General features: G+C 44.4%; 1 protein-coding gene across 2 annotated transcripts in view; it reads left to right on the forward strand.

The window, feature by feature from the left end:
- The window catches only part of LOC126323887 (nipped-B-like protein A), a 486,440-nt gene that overhangs the window by 167,047 nt on the left and 297,660 nt on the right, over positions 1–21,733 (forward strand). For both annotated transcript variants that reach the window (XM_049994805.1, XM_049994812.1), the window contains exons 10-12: positions 10,226–10,581; positions 15,058–15,303; positions 19,420–19,546. In XM_049994805.1, coding sequence (XP_049850762.1) covers positions 10,226–10,581; positions 15,058–15,303; positions 19,420–19,546 — 729 coding nt within the window. The remainder of the gene's footprint in view (positions 1–10,225; positions 10,582–15,057; positions 15,304–19,419; positions 19,547–21,733) is intronic.

Raw genomic sequence — 21,733 nt, forward strand, 5'->3', positions numbered from 1 at the left:
TGTGCCCTGCCTCCCATCTGTGTCAACTGCGGAGAGCACAATTCGCCTTGCTCGCCAGACTGCAGGATTCTCCAGAAAGAAAGAAAAATTATGGAATACAAGACCCTGCACCAACTGACCTACACTGAGGCTAAGAGAAAATATGAGAAGCTACATCCTGTGAATATGACATCGACCTACACCCCCCACCCCCACCCCCCAACCACTGGGGATGTCAGTCCCGCTTATTAGCTGAGAAGCATAAGTCTTCTTCGGCTCCTCTCACGGGGAACGGATCCCTTGGGTCACTTCCTTTCCTGGTTCCTACCAGTGGCAAAGCTGACACCCGCCAGTGGCTGAAGCAACCACAGGTAGCTGGTCGTAGGGCTGCACGCTTCTCCTCAGTCCCTGAGACTGAATCAGTGAAGCCCTTCCAGCTGGACAAACCTAAGGAGCACCAAGAGAAATCTAAAAAGAAAAAGACTCCCAGGAAGCAAGGTACTGCAGTGGCACCCACACCACCACTACCTCCAAGCTCTTGTGTCTGAGGATAAGGTGGAGATTCTGGCGTCCACTGAGGACTCATCTGGTGGCATCAGGTGACCTTGAGGCGTAGACGGCCTCATTGAGTGTTGCATGTCTTGCCAGGCTCACAATCATGTAGTCTTCCAGTGGAATTGTGGCAGTTTTTTCCACCAACTGGCTGAGCTACGGCAACTGTTATGCTTTACACCTGCTTTATGCATTGCCCTCCAGGAAACCTGATTCCTGGCAATGCAGACCCCCTTCCCTCCATGGCTATAAGGGATATTACAGGAACTGTAGCGACTCTAATAGAGTGTTAGGTGGAGTTTGTGTTAATGTCATGTAGTAAACCTGTGCCCCTTCAAACTGTGGCTGTCAGGATAAGGACGATGCATCTTCCTCCAGATGGTGCAGTACCCTTGAACACACTGATTCATCAACTCCCTAAACCTTTCTTGCTTTTGGAAGATTTTAATGGGCATAACCCCTTGTGTGGTGGTGCCATGCTTACTGGCCGAGGTAGGGAGGTGGAAGATTTACAGCCACAAGTCTCCCTCTGCCTCTTAAATACAGGTGCCACATGGCACATATTCCGCCATTGATCTCTCGGTTTGCTGTCCTGGCCTTCTCCCATCTATCCACTGGAGAGCACATGACAACCTGTTTGGTAGTGACCTCTTTCCCATCTTGCTTTCACTCCCCCAGCACCATCCCCCCCCCCCCCCCCCCCCCCCCCCCGGATGTGTACCAAGATGCGCTTTAAACAAGGTACACTGGGAATCTTTCACCTGTGCTGTCACTGCTGAATCTTATCCACATGGTGCCATCGATGTTGTCAATGAGCAGGTCACTATAGCGATCGTTCCTGTGCCAGAAAAACGTGATCCCTCATTCTTTAGGGTGCCCCCAGAGAAAGACAGTCCCTTGGTGGTTACCAGAAGTCACTAGGCAATTGAAGAGCGTCGGCAAGCTCTGCAGCAACATAAGTGGCACCCTTCCGTAGAGCATGTAATAGCCTTTAAGGGACTCTGTGCATACATTCGCCAGCTTATAAAACGACGAAATCAGGAGTGTTGGGAGAGGTACATGTCGACCAATGGGTGACACATGTCACCTTCCCAAGTCAGGATGAAGATCAGATGTGTTTTTGGGTACCGGACCCCAACAGGTTGGTTGGTTGTTTTGGGGAAGGAGACCAGACAGCGAGGTCATCGGTCTTATCGGATTAGGGAAGGCCGGGGAAGTAAATCGGGCGTGCCCTTTCAAAGGAACCATCCCAGCATTGGCCTGGAGCGGTTTAGGGAAATCACGGATAACCTAAATCAGGATGGCCGGACCCGGGATTGAACCGTCATCCTCCCGAATGCGAGTCCAGTGTCTAACCACTGCGCCACCTCGCTCGGGGACCCCAACAGGTGTCGCTGGCATTAACATCAATGGCATCTTATCTACAGACGCAAACGCAATTGCCGAGCACTTTGATGAACGCTATGCTTGAGCCTCTCTATCGGAGAGCTACCCCCAGCCTTTCCCACCCTCAAATGTCGGATGGAAAGGAAAGTGTTATAACCTTTAATCACAATAATTGCATGGATTTTCACACTCTCTCTTAGAAACAATAGCTGATCACATGATTACAACTCAGTCTCTCGTATTCGACTGCTGTGCCGTGACATGCGGCCGGTGCCGTTCGTAGCTAGGTGGCGCTCCCGCACTCATCCGATTTGCGGAGCGCCTCTATCGCCGTTTGTGCGTACTGTCGTGGCGGCACTGTTAAATGTCGTGGCACTATCACAACACTTTTCCCCCCTTGAAAAAAATAAACACTCACTTCCTTGGAGACATGGACAGCGCAGAGACATCCATGGCCTCTTGTGAGGCCCCGAGGAGATCCCGCGCAGAGACACGGGAGTATGGTCGAAAATGTCCAGGTCGGAAGCTCGTGCGTGGAACGTGCCTCCTGGATGAGATGATGGGTGAAAACTCCGGAGCAGCATCCATAGGTGTCATTGACCTGGGAGTGTTCTCCAGCGAGATGGGTCCCGGAGAAGGCGGCGTCGCGACTGGGGCCGGTTCCGGAGTACTTGGAAGCGGCAGCGACGGCGGCTGCATCAACACGGACGGTAGATCAGCAGCAGCGACAGGACTGGCGTCTCGAGCTGGTGGAGGCGAAGGATGGGGCGGTGGCACCGGCGTGGCCACCGCTCGTGGGCGCATCTGGTCGTAATGGCGAACAACCGTGCCATCGCCCGTACGGATTTCACAAAGCCGGCGGCCGCGAAGAGCCTTGACCACCCCTGGAATCCATTTAGGGCGACATCCATACCCTCGTGCACACACGTCGGCGCCCACCGAGTATTTTCCCGCACTAGGGGACACAGTACAAGGCCTGACAGGGTGAAGCAGGTGCAGTAGAGTACGCGGTTGGCGGCCATGCAAGAGTTCAGCAGGGCTGCGATCACCCAGAGGCGTGAAGCGATAAGAACTCAGAAATTGCAGCAGGGCGTCATCTGTGGAAAAATCACTAAGGAATTTTTTCATCTGGCATTTGAAAGTGCGGACAAGGCGCTCGACCTCCCCATTCGATTGCGGATGGAAGGGAAGTGCAGTAACATGATGAATCCCTTGTCCAGTACAAAAATCACGGAAGGCCTGCGAAGAGAACTGAGGGCCATTGTCCGTGACGATCGTGGATGGAAGACCTTCTAGCGCAAAGATTTTGGACAAAGCCAGCGTCGTCGCCGCAGTGGTGGGCGACGGACATCTAACAACAAATGGAAACTTCGAGAAGGCGTCAATCAACAGTAGCCAATAAGTACCGAGGAAGGGGCCAGCAAAGTCGGCGTGCACCCGTTCCCATGGCTGAGCTGGATCAGGCCACGGAGAGGGCATTGTACGAGGTGCCGCCAGTTGTTGAGCACACTGGCCACATGCAGCAACCATATGGGCGATGTCCGAATCAATGCCGGGCCAATAAACGTGCCTGCGGGCCAGGGACTTAGTCCGAGAAATACCCCAATGGCCTCCGTGCAACAGTTTGAGAACATCTTTGCGAAGAGAGGCTGGCACCACGACCCGTGGAGATGCGCCATCCGTGGCCAGAAGAACAACACCATCACGAACAGACAGACGAAGACGCAAGGCATGGTAGTTGCGAAGGGGATCCGATGCCCGGCCCCCGGTCCTGTCTGGCCAACCTCGTTGAACAAAACCGATCACCCGACGCAGGACCGGGTCCCGCGCAGTAGCTGACGCGACCTGCGAACCTGTAAGTGGAAAGCCCTCGACTGCACGACGTTCTTCCTCATCAATGTGGAAACAGAGGAGTTCATCGCGATCGAAAACAGGGTCGGGGCCCATCGGCAATCGCGACAATGCATCCGCGTTTGCGTGCTGGGCCGTGGGGCGATAGTGAATCTCATAATGAAAACGAGACAAGTATAAGGCCCAACGTTGCAGGCGGTGAGCTGCCTTATCCGGAAGTGACGCCGAGGGGCTGAACAGAGAGACCAGCGGTTTGTGGTCGGTGATGAGGTGAAACTTAGAACCATACAAAAAAACGCTGAACTTTTTTAGAGCATAAATGATAGGGAGCGCCTCCTTTTCGATTTGAGAGTAATGCCGTTGCGCCTCGTTGAGGGTCTTGGAAGCATAGGCAATGGGTCGTTCTGACCCATCCTCATACCGATGGGCGAGAACAGCCCCTAGGCCATACTGTGACGCGTCAGTCGCCAGAACCAAGTGCTGACCCGGACGGAATGTGGCAAGACAAGGCGCCGACTGCAAATGAGCCTTCAGGCGGACAAAAGCCTGCTCACACCCGTCGGACCAACAGAAGGGGACGTTTTTGCGTAACAGCTGATGCAGAGGATAAGCTACCGCTGCTGCGGATGGAATGAATTTGTGATAATAAGCAATCTTGCCTAGAAACGCCTGAAGTTCTTTGGCCGTAGACGGCCGGGGTAGAGCGTTAATGGCCGCAACGTGCTCACGGAGAGGGCGTATGCCCTCACGGGACAAGTGGAAACCAAGATACTCAATGGAGGGTTGGAAGAACTGTGACTTGTCCAGATTGCACCTCAACCCAGCCGAATGCAAAACCCGAAACAGTGAACGTAAATTACGAAGGTGCTCCGCAGTGGAGGCTCCCGTGACTACAATGTCATCCAGATAGTTTATGCAGCCGGGAACGGAAGCCGTGAGCTGTTCCAAAAACCGCTGAAAAATGGCCGGTGCGCTAGCGACGCCAAATGGTAATCGCTGGTACTGATACAACCCACAAGGAGTGTTGATAACGAGAAATTCCTTGGAAGGAGTGTCCAACGGCAACTGATGGTACGCCTCCGATAAGTCAAGTTTGGAAAAGAACTGGCCCCCAGCGAGCTTGGTAAACAACTCCTCAGGACGAGGAAGAGGATAAGTGTCAATGAGGCTCTGAGCGTTGACAGTGGCTTTAAAGTCACCACACAATCGCAGACTCCCATTTGGTTTAGAAACCACCACGATCGGCGATGCCCATTCGCTGGAGGTAACCGGAAGGAGAATCCCTGAAGCTGTTAACCTGTCTAGCTCAGCCTTGACAGGTGCACGCAACGCCACCGGAATAGGGCGTGCCCGGAAAAACTTAGGGCGAGCCGTAGGTTTAAGAGTAATGTGGGCTGCAAAATCCTTGGCACAACCCAGACCAGCAGAGAACACGGACGAAAATTCACAACACAATCCATCCAGCTGTTGATATGGAATGTCCTCAGATATGAGGTGCACATCATCATCAATGGAGAACCCGAACAACTGGAAAGCATCATAACCGAACAGGTTTTCAGTGCCCGCATGATCCACCACATAAAACGTGAGGGGCCGAACAACAGACTTGTAGGCAGTGGAAGCATCAAACTGGCCCATGATAGGAATTTTCTGCTGATTATAAGTCCTCAGATTGCGCGTAACTGGAGACAAAGGAGGGGAGCCCAACGCCAAATACGTGCGAGAATTAGAGTTACTGCAGAGCCAGTGTCCACTTGCATGCGGATGTCTTTATTCAGAACACGAACAGTAACAAACAACTTATTTGTTTGAGAAAGCACACAGTGAACATCCATGTCCGACGCCTCGTCCTCGTCGACAGGAACTTTATGGGACTGACACACAGAAGCAATGTGGCCTTTTTTCCTACATGAATTACACGTGGCCCAACGTTTTGGACACGCTGCCCTGTCGTGCTGTACGAAACAACGGGGGCAAGAAGGAAGCGTGGAACGAACCGGCTTCTGTGGTTGCTGGTTTCGCTGCGAGCGTTGCGGCCCAACGCGACGTTGTTTACGCGAGTGAACCGCCGCCACATCTTCGTTCTCCTGTGCAACAGGCAAATTGTCCTTGTCGAGAGTTGACTGTACAGCGCCTACATCACACCACGCGTCTATTTGCGCGCCAGCAGCGTGAGACACTTCAAAGGATTGAGCGATGCTTAGAACTTCCGACAACGATGGGTTTGGCAGTTGTAGGGCACGTTGCCGAACTTCTTTATCAGGAGCAAGCCGTAGAATAGCATCCCTAACCATTGAATCAGCATAAGACTCGTGATGAGTGTCCGTGACAAACTGACATTTCCTACTCAGGCCGTGTAGTTCCGCCGTCCAAGCCCGGTAAGATTGATGGGGCTGTTTACGACACCGGTAGAACGCCACGCGGGCGGCAACGACGTGGGTGTTTTTTCGATAATGGGCAGACAATAAGTCACACATTTCTTGGAAGGACAGGGAGGCTGGTTCCCGCAGAGGGGCTAACTGAGATAGCAGTTGATAGACCCGAGGGGAAATCCAAGATAGAAATAACGACGTACACATAGGAGCGTCGACAACGCCGAAAGCCAAGAAGTGTTGCCGCAAACGCTTCTCATAATTCTCCCAGTCTTCAGCAGCCTCGTCGTAAGGAGGGAATGGAGGCGGAGAAGAGGAAGACAGACGATGAGTAAGCGACGTCGACAACGCCTGAATCGCTGCTGTCAGCTGTGTTTGTTGTTCAATGAGCGCTTGCATAAGCTGTTCCATGTCTGCCCCGTCACGAACACGCAAATCCACAACGCGGTGAAAATATCCCGACCTCGTTGCCAAAAAGTGTTATAACCTTTAATCACAATAATTGCGTGGATTTTCACACTCTCTCTTAGAAACAATAGCTGATCACATGATTACAACTCAGTCTCTCGTATTCGACTGCTGTGCCGTGACATGCGGCTGGTGCCGTTCGTAGCTAGGTGGCGCTCCCGCGCTCATCCGATTTGCGGAGCGCCTCTATCGCCGTTTGTGCGTACTGTCGTGGCGGCACTGTTAAATGTCGTGGCACTATCACAACAGAAAGTCCTCTCGTTCACTACATGCCACAGTGAACCCTATAATGCTCCGTTTACAGAGTGGGAGCTGTGGGAGCTCCTCAGTGCCGTTGCAGATTGCCGCAACACAGCACCTGGGTCAGATCAGATACACAGTCAGATGATTAAACATCTCTCGTCTGACTACAAGTGACATCTCCTCATCATCTTCAACCAGATATGGCGCGACGGCACGTTTCCATCGCAATGGCAGGAGAGCACCATCATCCAGTGCTCAAACCCGGTCAAAACCCGCTTGATGTGGATAGCTACCGACCCATCAGCCTCACCAACTTTCTTTGTAAGCTGCTGGAATGTAAAGTGTGTTGGTGGTTGGGTTGGATCCTGGAGTCACGTGGCCTACTGGCTACATGTCAGGGCAGCTTGTGCCAGGGTCGATCTACCACTGATAATCTCGTGTCCCTCGAGTCTGCCATCCGAACAGCCTTTTTCAGATGCCAACATATGGTTGCCATACTTTTTGACTTACGTAAAGTATACGACACGACCTGGTTACATCATTTCCTTGACACACTGTATGAGTGCGGTCTTTGGGGCCTGCTCCTGATATTTATCCTAAACTTCCTGTCACTCCGTATTTTCCATGTCCAAGTCGTTGTCTAACATAGTTTCTCCCATATTCAGGAGAATGCCTTTCCGCAGGGCTCCTTATTGAGTGTCTGTCTATTTTTAGTGGCTGTTAATGGTCTAGCAGCAGGGCCATTGGTCTCACCTTCTCTGTATGCAGATGACTTCTGCATTTCGTACTGCTCCTCCAGTACTGGTGCTACTGAGCAGCACCTACAGGGAGCCATTCACAAGGCGCAGCCATGGGCCCTAGCCCACAGCTTACAGTTTTCTGCTGCGAAGTCGTATGTCATGCATTTCTGTTGGCATCGCTCAGTTCATCTAGAACCAGAACTTTACCTTAATGACGAACCACTCAATGTATTGGAGACATATCGATTCTTAGGACTGGTTTTCTATACCCGATTGACTTGGCTGCCTCAACTTCATCAGCTGAAGCAGAATTGCTGGAAGCACCTCAAAGCCCTTCACTGCCTGAGCAACAACTACTGGGGTGCAGATCGCTCTACACTGCTGCAGCTCTACAGAGCCCTTGTACAATCCCATATTGAATATGGCAGTCTGGTTTATGGTTTGGCAGCACCCTCAGCATTGCGTTTACTCGACCCAGTGCACCACTGTGGCGTTCACGTAGTGACAGGAGCTATTAGAATGAGTCTGGTGACCAGTGTCCTGGTGGAGACGAGAGTCCCTCCATTGGAGGTTAGGCTTGCACACATTTGTAGTTCTCCTGCGCATTCGAATTACTGTCTCCTTTTGCCAACCACGGCAGCTCATCTCCTGCATTGGTGGCCCAGGTCAGGGCTTACGATTGTGGTTCGCATGCGGTCCTTTCTGTCTGGACTGGAGTCCTTCCCATTACCACCTCTCCTCGAGGTCCATTCACGTACATCTCCATGGTGTATACCTCGGCTGCAGATTCTTCTGGACCTTTCACATGGCCGTAAGGACTCCGTTAACCCTGTGGCTCTCTGCTATCACTTCTCTCGATTCTCGTCGTGTACATGGGCCAAGAAGTGGTTTACACCAATGGCTCAATGGCTGATGGTCACGTAGGCTTTGCGCATGGTCGTGGAGGACGTACTGAACAGCACTCCTTGCCAGATGGCTGCAGTGTTTTCACTGCAGAGCTGGCGGCCATATCTTGTGTTCTTGGGCACATCCGCTCATGCCCTGGTAATTTATTCCTCCTGTGTACTGACTCCTTGAGCAGCATACAAGCTATCGACCAGTGCTACCCTCGCCATCCTTTGATAGTGTGCATTCAGGAGTTCATCCTTGGCCTGGAACAGTCCTGTCATTCAGTGGTGTTTGTTTGGACCCCAGGACACTCAGAATCCCAGGCAACAAACTTGCCACCAGGCTGGCCAAAAAGGCTATGCGGAAACTGCTTCTGGAGATGGGCATCTCCGAAAGTGACCCTCGTTCTGTCTTAAGCCGCAGTATTTTTCATGTTTTGGAGACGGAATGTCATAACAGTACGCACAACAAACTGCATGTCATTAACAAGACTACGAATGTGTGGAAGTCTTACATACAGTCCTATCGCAGGGAATCAGTTATCCTCTGCCGGCTCTGCACTGGCCGTACATGACTAAAGCGTGGTTACCTCCTCCGTCACGAAGATCCACCTCAGTGTCGCTGTGGCTCACAAATGACAGTCGTCCACCTCTTGCTGGATTGCCGACTTTTAGCCGCTCTGCGGCAGACTTTAGCTTTCCCAGCACCCTACCTTTGGTGTTGGGCAACAATGCCACAACAGCAGCTTTAGTTTTACGTTTTATTCATAAGGGTGGGTTTTATCATTTGATCTAAGTTTTAGCACATGTCCTTTGTCCCTCTGTGTCCTCCACCCCAGTGCTTTGTGGGGTGGAGGTTTTAATGTGTTGCAGAGTGGCTTTTTATTCTCATGGTCAGCCAGCCATGATAATCTGCTCTCTTGTTTTGATATCTTCTACATGTTTCTTGCGTCTCTGTGGTTTACTTGTCCGATTTTGTCCATTTTAGTGTTTGTTGCCCTTCTGTCATTCTTGTGGTATTCTCCTTTCTTCTAGCTGTGTTTTGTATGTCTCGATTATTTTACTCCCACCCTTGTGGAATTATTTTAATCAGAACGAGGGACTGATGACCTAGCAGTTTGGTTCACAACCAATCTAAAACCTTTGTGTATTGCATGTACTGGGAACAATGTTTTCCTTCTGCTGCATGATTTTGTTCTTTTGCCCATTTGGAAAAAAAACTTTCTGTTTAGTCACCACTGAATGTCATAATCACGTTCTTGGTGAAGAGGTTAAGAGCATAGCAGTGACTGAGACTGCAATAGCACTCAGTGCAAACTCAGTGATTGAAATTACTGTTGTATTTGGTACAGCGATTCGAAAGCCTTAGCACCTGGCAACAGTGGCAGAAAGAGTGGGAAGTATTTGCATTCAGCCAGTCTAATGGTCTTGTTAAATGTTATCTGTGCATGCAGAATTCCAAAAGCAGAATGTGAGGCCTAATTTGAGTAAGACATTTCTGATTTCTTTCCCTATTTTTGTCCTATCTGAAGTTGTGCTCCATAGTGATATCACGCATTAACAGAATGTTAACCTCTAATCTTCCTTATCATGAACAGTTATATTAAACACCATGTAAGTCATAAATAAGTAATGTTCTATTCAAATATGCACTTTTTTACTATGTTCTGTTGATATATCTTTAATTAGGAGATATGTAAATATACATCAACCTTTTTTTTCATTTTTCCTTTTGTGGTTTTTGCAGGCAAAAAGCTGAAGACCTCAAATGAAGGAACCATCAATGGATGTCTAAAGAATTCGCTAAACGAATTTCATAAGGATGGAAGAAATAGCAAGGGAAGCAAGGAAAACAAAAATAAACGTAAAACTAAAAACCACAGTGGCAATTATTCTAAAAAGAAATCTGAGGAAAGAAATTCTGAAGCAAGCGTTTTGAAACAGAAGCAATTACTTCTCAGTAAGATGATTTTAGACAATGTTGATCATATGAAAGGTTCTCTGACAGAATTTACTATAAACTCTGAGGATGCCAAATTGATTTGTAAATACCTTCATTCTTGTGAAATATTCTCAGAGAGCTCCAGTATTTACCTACAGTATGTAAGTATTATACAATTTTTACCTTGAAAGCTTTTGAAAAATGTAATGAATTACAAGTTGATGTCCCATTATAACTACATAGACCAAATGTATAAAGTTCGTAGTGTTGTGGGCAGAAACAGTGTGGAGTGTTAATAATTGAGCCTATTCTACTGTACAAGATAATTTTATTTATGTATAATTATTTTAGTTATTCTGATTCTTAATCTGCAACAGGTATAAAGCTTAATTTACACTGGTGGTTTAAGTATGACTGCTGTAACAAATTCAAAACTGAAATGAAAAAAATTACTGGAAAGGGCAGTGCACCATTGCTTGTATTCGCTTAAAATGATGCTAAATTTTACTTACTGGACAAGCGGTTACACAATTCTCATTGCAGTTTTTAAATTCCTCAGTAGCTGCCCACAAATTATCAAGTGACAGAAAGATGAACAATAAAATATTCCCTTAATTGAAAGAAGGTGAAAATACAATATCCTTCTAAACAGTAAACTTTCATATCCAGTTCATCATATGGACAATTTTAATTTGTGACCTAGTAATAGAATCATTGTGGCCGAGACACCACTATGAAATGATAAATAACTACTCAGTTAATTAACTATGTGCATGAACATTATACAACTCTATTCAAACATGGGTTACTGTGTTACTCTCATCCTAGTGTCTGAGTGATTTGCCCACCTTCCTGACCTTCTCCAGTATTTCTGTTCTTCATCCTCAAGGGAGAAACTAACTGTTCCAAAAGCTAGATTAATTTGGTACTTTTATGTATGTTCTTCGGCCAGCCATTCTATATCCAAGCAATTGTATACTTTTTAGCTTATTTTTGTCTGCAGGTATGTCATTTTACTGTCAAGCTGGTACAAAGTATTAGCTATCAGGACCTCAAAACATAAAAACTTAAAATTTTATATCATGCTTCATATCCATTTTGCACTGTAAGAATTGACTGAGATCATTCTGTAAAGATGTCGTGGTAATATTAAAAGCACATTACTGTTCATTATGGTGCACATCTAATTGATGCTGGATGGCTCCTTTCTAGATTTCACAGTTCCATACTGTGTTCTCATCAGTGGATTTTCAACTAAAAATGAGGAGGAAACTAAATGAAACTTCACAGGTTCACAGGCTACCAGTGTGTAAAAGTATTGCAATGATTACAAAACTGAATCAAATTTATGAAGTACTCAACACTCTGGGTCTACTCATCAGCATAAAGGTGCACTTTCTCTGACCTGGATGTGCAGACTGATTTGATTGGGAAGGGTGTCATAAAGCCATTGTATTCTCTCCTATTGTGAACTGGCCTACTACTTTTGTAACTGATCCTTAATATCCTGGATACTGGCACTGGGACAGACTTGACATCTACACTACTCCCCCCCTCCCCCCCCTCCCCCCCCCCCACACACACACACTGGGGCAGATCTGAGGACCTTGTTGGTCATGGGACTATCTCAACATCACACAGAAAGTTCATATGCACATGCCATGTAGGGACAAATATTGTCTTGTTGAAAAATGTACATACGATGCCTGTGACATACTGCTGTGCTGTCAGAGTACCCTCAATCACTATCATACATGTACTGAATCCATACTCAATGATTTTCAACAACATTGCACCGGGAGTAACACCACTGCACCTCTCCAAGACACTGGAAGATTTGGACCTCTTCCCAGGTTGCTACTGTACTTGCTGATGATGGAAATTTGGCTAAGTGTGAAACTGTGATTCATCGCTGAATGTAATGTGACACCATTCATCACCATTCCATGCTTATCAGTCGTAACACAATTTAAAACACAGCCATTTTTTATTGTGGTGTTAACAGCAGCGTACACATGGGACTGTAATTCCCTAGTCCAGCTGCTGTTAGTCTCTGACCAGTGGTGCAGAATGTCACAGAATGTTGCAAGCAGTCCATTACTTGTTCATTGATGGCAGGTGTCGATGTGTAGGGATTACCATGCGCTTATTGCGCAATATGGCAGTTCTTCCTTTTAGTGGACAGCCCTGGACAGTCAGTATCTTGATGTCAAGTATACCTGCCCTCATGATCCCTTCCAGTCCAACACTGGGCCAAGACACATCTAACTATCCCACAAATCTGGATATTGCATGATTTGACCAGTCAATCAGTCAGATGGATGCCCACAGTGAGGTTCCTTCAAAACTCTGTCACATGGTGATTACATTGCCTCTTACAAATTAGTAGCATGTCCTCATTCTTCAGAAGAATTGCTCAACATCTGGTGGTGTTCATGCCCCTTATATATCTGGCGACGCTTGGTAACAACACTAATACACTGATGGCTGTTCTACCTGTTACAAAGAATTGCAATGCTGAACAGTTACCCACTGATGGTTTTTATGTGTGACCATGTTTTCTGTACTCTTCATTAATTTTTGCAGTGTATTTTTTTAAAATTTTGAATCATTTTTGTCAATATTTTACACAAACAGATCAGTTCTCTGGATTTTTTGAGAAATTGAGATCTCACTTCGTCAATTATAAATGAATTTCGTTTCAGTGTTATATTAATTAATGAGGTATAATAATGAGATAATCAATGGAGAATCTGGGATGAAATGTAACAATATTATGAAAAGGAAAGTTGCTACTCACCATATAGCAGAGATGGTGAGTTGCAAATAGGCACAACAAAAAGACTGTCACAATATCAGCTTTCGCCCAATAAGGCCTTTGTCGACAACACACACACACACACACACACACACACTTGGAAGCCACACTGCAGGGAACAGCAGCAGTGCTTGATGGGAGTGGCAACTAGATGGGCGTAAGGAGGAGGCTGGGACGGGAATATCTTTGCAATCTGAATCAAGGGTCTGGACACCCTATCCACATTCCTCCAGAACTTCAACAGCTCCCCCATTGGCTTCACATGGTTCTATTCAACCCAAAAAAACACCATTCTAGATGTTGGGCTCCATCTCAAATGGTTGCGTCAGTATCTCTGTCTGTATCAAACCTACTAACCACCAGCAATACTTCCACTTGAACAGCTGCCACCTGTTCCATACCAAGAAGTCTCTTCCAAACAGCATAGCCACCCATGGTCGTCGCATGTGCAGTGACGAGTGGTCCCTCTGAAAATATACCGAGGGTCTCACTGAGGCCTTCACAGACCATAATTATCCTACCAAAGTCACAAAAAAAAAAAAAATCTCCCATGCCTTCTCTTTCCAGTCTCCCACAAGGCCACAGAGGAGCATTCCCCTCATAACTCAGTACCACCCAGGACTGGTGCAACTGAATTACATTCTTTGCCAGGGTTTTGACTACCTCTATCCTTACCATGCCTCCCTCAGTGGTATTCCACTTCACATCGGACCTACACAATATACTCGTCCATCCCTATGCAACCCCTGCTCCCAACCTCTTACCTCATGGCTCATATCCCTAATAGACCGAGATGTAAGACCTGTCCCATACATCCAACAACCACCACCACCACCACCACCACCACCACCACCACCACCACCACCACCACCACCTACTCCTGTCTGGTCACATACATCACCTACCCCATCAAAGGGGTACCTGTGAATCCAGCCATGTAAGCTGCAACCACTGTGCTGCATCCTATGTGGGCATGACAATCAAGAAGCTGTCTGTTTGCATGAATGGCTACCGACAAAGTGTGACCAAGAAACAAGTGGTCCACCCTGCTTCTGAGCTGGTGCCCAACAGGACATCCTTCATTTCAGTAATTGCCTCACAGCCTGTGCCATATGGATCCTTCCCATAACACCAGCTTTTCTGAATTGCTCTGATGGGAACTCTCCCTGCAATATATCCTACATTCCCATAACCCTCCTGGTCTCAACCTTAGTTACTCATTTTTCTCACCCATTCAACCCCTTCCCTTTTCCCATTCCAGTACTACACTGCACTTCCCTCCATCCCCCTCCCCGCCCCCCGCCCTCCATTTAAACTCCCAACTGCACCTAGCTGCCATACCCTCTCTCCACCTCATCCTTGTGCCCTCCCCAGCAGCATTTCACTGTCCCTCACCCCTACCTTGCTATCCCTCCCCATCACTGCCCATGCCTCCTTCTTACCCCATTCAGTTGCCACTTCCATCATGCACTGCTGCTGTTGCTCGCAGTGTGGCTTCAGCTACCAGAGGCTGCAGTCATATGTTTGTGAGTTGCGTTTTCCATGTTTTCAATGTGTGTGTGTGTGCGTGCGTGTGTGTGTGTGTGTGTGTGTGTGTGTGTGTGTGTGTGTGTGTGTGTGTGTGTGTGTCGTCTATTTAAGACAAAGGTGTTTCTGGTCAAAAGCTTATATTGTGACAGACTTTCTGTTGTTCCTATTTGCGACTCAGCATCTCTGCTATATGAAGATAAAATTAAGTTTTTCTTAATTATAAGGATATATTTGTGCTTGTTTTGAATGCTCACCAGTGGACATGAGATTATTTTCTTCTTTCTCACAGGTGATATGTGCATTGTCTGAAAACTGCTCTGCCATTTGTGCAGAAGCTATTAAGTGTTTGATAATGATAGTTGAAGCAGATCCATCGATCTTGGGCAGAGAGGATATTCAGCAGTGTATAAACCTCTCACTAGTTCATAGTTCCACCTTGGTGCGTGAAAAAACTATTGATCTCATTGGAAAGTTTATACTTACACAACCAGATAATTTTGAAAGATATTATGATTGCATCATGCATTTCATACAGGTAAGAAATGTTTGTGCCCCATTCAGTCAATATTTTGTCCTCCCCTTATTGTTATGGAATGTTTTCATATAGTGCTGAATGGCTTTTATATTTGAGTCCTAATTAGTCTTACATCTTCTAATCTTTCCCTCCATCTTGCTGGGAAAAGGAATTTATGTTCCACTCTTTTTAGTTTCCACTTTTGATTTTTTTGTATGTATATTTATCTTTGCCCATAAATCTATGTTGGTATTCCACAACCCATCATACAAAGCATGGAGGAGGGTATCTTGTACCACTACTAGTAGTTTCCTTTCCTATTCAACTCACAAACAGAGCAGGGAAAAATAACTGTCCATACACCTCCATATGAGCCCTAATTTCTGTTATCTTTGTGATCTTTACACGAAATTTACCTTAATGGCAGCAGAATCTTCCGCAGTCAACTTCATATGCTAGTTCTCTGAATTTACTCAGTGTTTTTCACAAAAAGAATTTAATATTCCCTCCAGGAATCCCCACTTTAATTTACAAAGCATTTCGATAATAGTCACATGTTGCTCAAATCTACTGGTAAAAAATCTAGCAGCACGCTACTGAATTGCTTCTACATCTCCCTTTAATCCGATCTGGTGCAGATCTCAAAAACTCAAGCAATACTCAAGAATGGGTTGCACATGTGTACTGTACATGGTCTTCTTAGTAGACCATCTATACTTTCCGAAAACTCTCGAAATAAATTTAAGTTGACCATTTGTCTTACCTACTACTTCCCTTAAGTGCTCATTTCCAGTTGTATTGCTTTGCTGTTTTACACTTATATATTCAACTGATATGACTGCTTTAATGTGCACACTACTAATGCTGTTCAAACATTATGTGATGGTTGCTCCTACTCATCCATAGTAACTTATATTTTTCTACATTTTGAGCAAGCGGTCATTCATTACACAACTAGAAATTTTGTCTAAGTCAACTTGTGTCCTCCTACAGTCACTCAGTGAGCATACATTCGCGGCCTTTAGCTACAGTATGTTATTCACTACTGAATCCTGATATCTCAATGCCCTTTCCACTTAACCACTGTAAATACAAAACATTTTGCATAGCAGTAATAACTACCAGCTATGTAACAGTGATTTTGACCATTAAGCGCAGGTATTAACAAATTATTGCCATAACTTTGGAAGCTAGGATTGTTCTTTCTTCTAGGGTATTTAGTTTCGCTAGTAATATGATTGTAACTGGAACCACGTGCAAATAAATCATGTGCTAGAACATGTTTCAGTGTGTCTTGACCAATTTTGGTATGGTATATGTAGGAATGTCATATTTTCTGCCACCACCCCAGTTTTAGTTCAGTAATTACATTTAATTTCCTCTGATTCTCCAAACCAAGTCAAGTAATGAGCAGAGTCCTTCATGAGTATTATAAATTGGGAGAAAATATTAACATTGTCTAATGCAAAATCGAGCAGTATCAATAACATTCACATTCTGTCATTGAGAAACACCATTTTATTTAAAATCAGAAAAATACTTTTTTTTTAAATTATTACAGTAACAACATTTTGTTGAAAATGTCACCCTGCATTTTTTAAATCACGAAATCACATCCAGACACTCTTTATACAGATATATAATATTGATTGTTTCAGTACTTTTGTGTATGTGTTTTGTTATATTTTTACCAGTTCAAGTTTATTTTCACATATTTTTCCTTCAAACTATCCTGCATGTATAAAAACTGCAAGCTGTGAAATACCTAGTCAGCGAACCTTTGCTTAACATTGAGCTGGTAATTTGACTGCCAGAAACTGTGCACCACACCAAGATTCATCACTCATAAAATTCAGTGTCAGGAGAACTGTGCAATCTGCAGTCGTTTTAAGCAACCACTTGAATACTTAACCTCGTTTTTCTGTATCAGCTGGAAGTCCACTGAAGAGCCAAAAAACTGGCATACTTGCCTAATATCATGTAGGATCCCCCACGAGCAGAGTCAACTAATGTCTGAAGTAGTGCTGGAGGGAATTGACACCATGAATCGTGGAGGGCTGTCCTAAATCCTTAAGAGTACGAGTGGGTGGAAGTCTTCTGAACAGCATGTTGGAAGGCATCCTAGGCATGCTCAATAATTTTCATTTCTGGGGCGTTTGGTGGCTAGCAGAAGAGTTTAAACTCAGAAGAGTGTTCCTGGAGCCACTCTGTGGCAATTCTGGATGTGTGGGTGTCGCATTGTCCTGCAGGAATTGCTCAAGTCCATTGGAATGCACAATGTACATGAATGGATGCAGGTGATAAGACAGGATGCTTAAGTATGTTTCACCTGTCAGAGTTGTACGTATCTAGATGTATCAGGGGTCCCATATCAATCCAACTGCACACGGCCCACACCATTACAGAGCCTCCATCAGTTTAGATTCATGAGGTTGTCTCCAACCCATACACGTCCATGTGCTCGAAACAGTTTGAAACAAGACTTGTCTGACCAGGCAACATGTTTCCAGTCACCAACAGTTCAGTGTCAGTGTTGATGGGCGCAGGCGAGGCGTAAAGCTTTGTGTTGTGCAGTCATCAAGGGTACACGAGTGGGTCTTCAGGTCTTCAGCTCCGAAAGCCTATATTGATGATGTTTTGTTAAATGGTTCGCATGCTGACACTTTTTGATAACCCAGCATTGAAATCTGCAGCAATTTGAGGAAGGGTTTGCACTTCTGTCACATTGAACGCTTCTTAGTCATCGGTGGTCCCATTCTTGCAGGATCTTTTTCCGGCCACAGCAATGTCAGAGATTTGATGTTTTACTGGATTCGTGATATTTACGGTACACTCTTGAAATGGCCGTATGGGAAAATCCCCATGTCATCACTACCTCGAACATGCTGTGTCCCAATGCTCGTGCGCCGATTATAACTCCGCGTTCAAACTCACTTAAATCTTGATAACATGCCATTGTAGCAGCAGTAACCGATCTAACAACTGCAACAGACAGTTGTTGTCTTATAGGTGTTGCTGACTGCAGCACAATATTCTACCCGTTTACGTATATCTGAATTCGAGTACACATGCCTATACAGTTTCTTTTTTGCTTCAGTGTCAACTACCGAGCGAGGTAGTGCAGTGGTTAGAACATTGGGCTCTCATTCGGGAAGATGATCGTCATCTTGATGTAGGTTTTTTGTGATTTCCTTAAATTCTTCAAAACAAATGCCAGGGTGGTTCCTTTGTGGAAAGGGCGTGACCAATTTCTATTCCCTTCCTTCCCTACAATGAGCTTCACACTCTGTCTCCAAACAACCTCATAATTGACAAGAAATTAAACTCTAAATCTTCCTTCCTTCTGAATGCATGAAACATGAAAAGGTTTCAGGGGTAATGGTTTAAGTAAAGAATGAGAAGACATATGTGTAACAACTGTTCACTGTGAAACCTGCCTGCCATTATTTTTTTTTTTTTTTTTTTTTTTTTTTTTTTTTTTTTTTTTTTTTTTTTTTAATAGCTGTATTTGTTGTATAGTGTTTGCAACCTTAATTGAAGGTGTATAGTTATTCTTAGAATTAGAGACATTGCCACTGAACCTCCATTGTGTCATCAACTTATGAACACTACATTTTGCGTGAAAGCTAGAGTTTGAAAATTGTTCACAACAAACTTCCCAAGGTGTCTTAAATTAAGCAGTATGGATGTCAGTTTCAGCTATATGGTGCTGCCTTTCATCCACTGAATGTGACATACTTTAGTCGAATAACTTGAATGACTCAGAGAATGATGAAAAGATGAAAAGGCACTGTCTGCATTTTCTGGTAACAACTGAAACTGTGGGAGTAGTTAAATCACAATCCGTTGCTTATGGAGTGGGCCCACTTTTATCTTGGACATATTTTGTTAAAGTAACTAAGCAGTAGCTCTCCATTACAACTACAATGTTGATTGTATGTCAGATAGTGCTGTATAAGGCCCAGAATTACATCATATGCCACAATAACTTCCGTATAAAGGAAAGGGCCCAGTTAAGTAGTCAGTGAGAACTTACTTTTGAAGTTGAACAGTATTTATTAATTTCATTACAGAGTGATGATAAATAGTTTGTCAAAGTATAATGATCATATTTATAGTTCCACTATTCTTTTCCAGGATTCTGGTCTTAGTGTCAGGAAACGAGTGATTAAAATCATGGAGGAAATATGCGAAAAAATATCAAACCATCACAAAATTCCAAAAATATGTGCAAAAGTGATGGAAAGAATCTATGATGAAGAAGGTAAATGTTTTTCTTGAATTTTTCTCAGATCTGCAGTAAAGATATGGTGGGAATATGTCTTTGTTGCACATTGTACATTTTTAGGTTGTCAAGAGTGATTGCTGTTACTTTTTAGTATAAGCTTAACAAATGTTTTTTGCCTTTTGTCTTCTCTCTTTTGTGTTATATTAGGTCGGATACAATTCTCAGTTCAGAGTTACTGAGATGAGTGACAGAAACATATGTTCTAAATCCTAATACACTTGGAATCACGCCTGGAATGACAGAGCGAAAGACACTAATTCTAGCATTGGAGACTTTTCCGTTTCAGTTGCATCAGATTTCTTTTGTTGTTGCTTCCTCTCCTCCTTCTTCTGATAATTTTTTGTTTGTTGTTTTGTTGTTGTTTTAGTAAACCGTCAAATCGTATACCACTGTAAAAGTGATTCCTGGAGTCATTGTTACCATAAAATTACGCCCTCAACTCCAACCTTCTCATTCCCTCATACTTTCTCCATCCGTCATATGGAATGTAAGAATTTACCATTCTGATTGAGGAGGACTAATTTGTAACTCACTTCAAGTATGCGTTAATTGTGCCACAGTCTTTTTGCACTTTTCTGGTACTAGATGCTGAGTATATCTGTTGTTTACTGTCACAAAGGATTTATATTTCTAACAACAATGCCTTAATTGGATAGATAAAAAATCTACTCACCATGTGGTGCATTTCATTTGCAACTTAAGTTTTATTTTCATTTTTTTCTCTTGTTCATTTTTTATTGCTGCAGTATTATTCTGCAATAGTAGGGTACAGTAATGTCCTTTGTTAGAGTATCGTTTCTTACCAGTCAAAAATTACAAAAATTTAACTGCAAACTAAAACAATGAAGAATTCCTGGAATTCTGAAAAATTCCTGGGTTTTTCCCGGTTTTCTCTCAGATAAGAAAATTCCTGGGTTTTTCCCGAATCTCCCAGTTGTTCTGGGCCATATACACCCTGAAATAAAACATTACATGATTTGGGGTGCTCTCCCTTAAAACTTTACTCCATTCCAAATCACAACAAGACTTCATATGGCAAGAAGAAGCTAAAAATAGTTTAGCACTTTTTGGATAGAAAAGTGTATTGGGCATTAGATTGCAGTACTGTAGATTTGGACTATAAAAGCAGAAAAATTTGGTGATGTAATTGTTAAGAAAGCCTAAGATTTTGATGCCATGAAATTGTTAATGAAAGAAAAAGTGGCTAGTGTAAGAGTACCTGAAAAAATTCAAATTTTAACTTTAGCTCCACTCTCTTGGTCAAAAGAAAACATAATGTCATAATTCAGTGTTAGTGAGTATGTAGTTTGACAAGCAAGGAAAGTGAAAACTTAATGGATATTTTATCAATTCCTTAACCAAAAAGGGGCAAAGTTATTGCCAGTGAAGTGTTAAAGATTATCACTGATTTCTACCATAATGATGAATATACTCGAATGTTACCAGGATCAAAAGATGTAAAACAAAGGCTTTAGGAAAACTATGCTATGCTTCATAACAACAAGTTGTCTCTGATGAGCCTGACGTCACATCTGTTTACTATCTAGTATGCCTAGTTCGGAAATGTCGTAGATCCGAGGCTGATGAGCAGAACAGTCTGCTGAGTTAGAGTGGGAAGGGGGATAGTCTCCACGTGACCCATGTTTACATTCAGTAATTTTGCTATTTCCTCTTCATTTACAGCTCTCATGTCAAATGAAAACAATACGGATTTCTGTGGCCAGGAGCTATCAAGTGAATTAAAACACATTCAAGTAATTATGGAAGGCTAAAATATGTTATTATGAGGCTTGTTTTTTTTTTTAAGTACGGTCTGTTTGAACATAAGTGCACAATGAAAGGTTATTTAAAACAAGTAAATTTATTTTTAGAAAATACATACTTCACTCTGTTTTTCAATACAGTTGCCAAGTTTGTCGAAACACGTATCATACCTCCTAACTAATTTTAAAATACCTTCTTCATAAAAACTTGTCACCTGCTCCGATAACCAAGAGTTCACTGCCGTTTTCATGTCGTCATCATCATTGTAATGGTTGCCACTGAGGTGTTGTTTGAGATGGAGGAACAGATGGTAATCGCTTGGCACAAGATCCGGACTGTAGGATGGGTGGTCTAAAACTTCCCAGCCGAAACTGTCCAATAAATTGTGGGTCTGACCTT

This window comes from Schistocerca gregaria, chromosome 2 (genome assembly GCF_023897955.1).
Source record: "Schistocerca gregaria isolate iqSchGreg1 chromosome 2, iqSchGreg1.2, whole genome shotgun sequence".
In the NCBI taxonomy this organism is placed as follows: domain Eukaryota; kingdom Metazoa; phylum Arthropoda; class Insecta; order Orthoptera; family Acrididae; genus Schistocerca; species Schistocerca gregaria.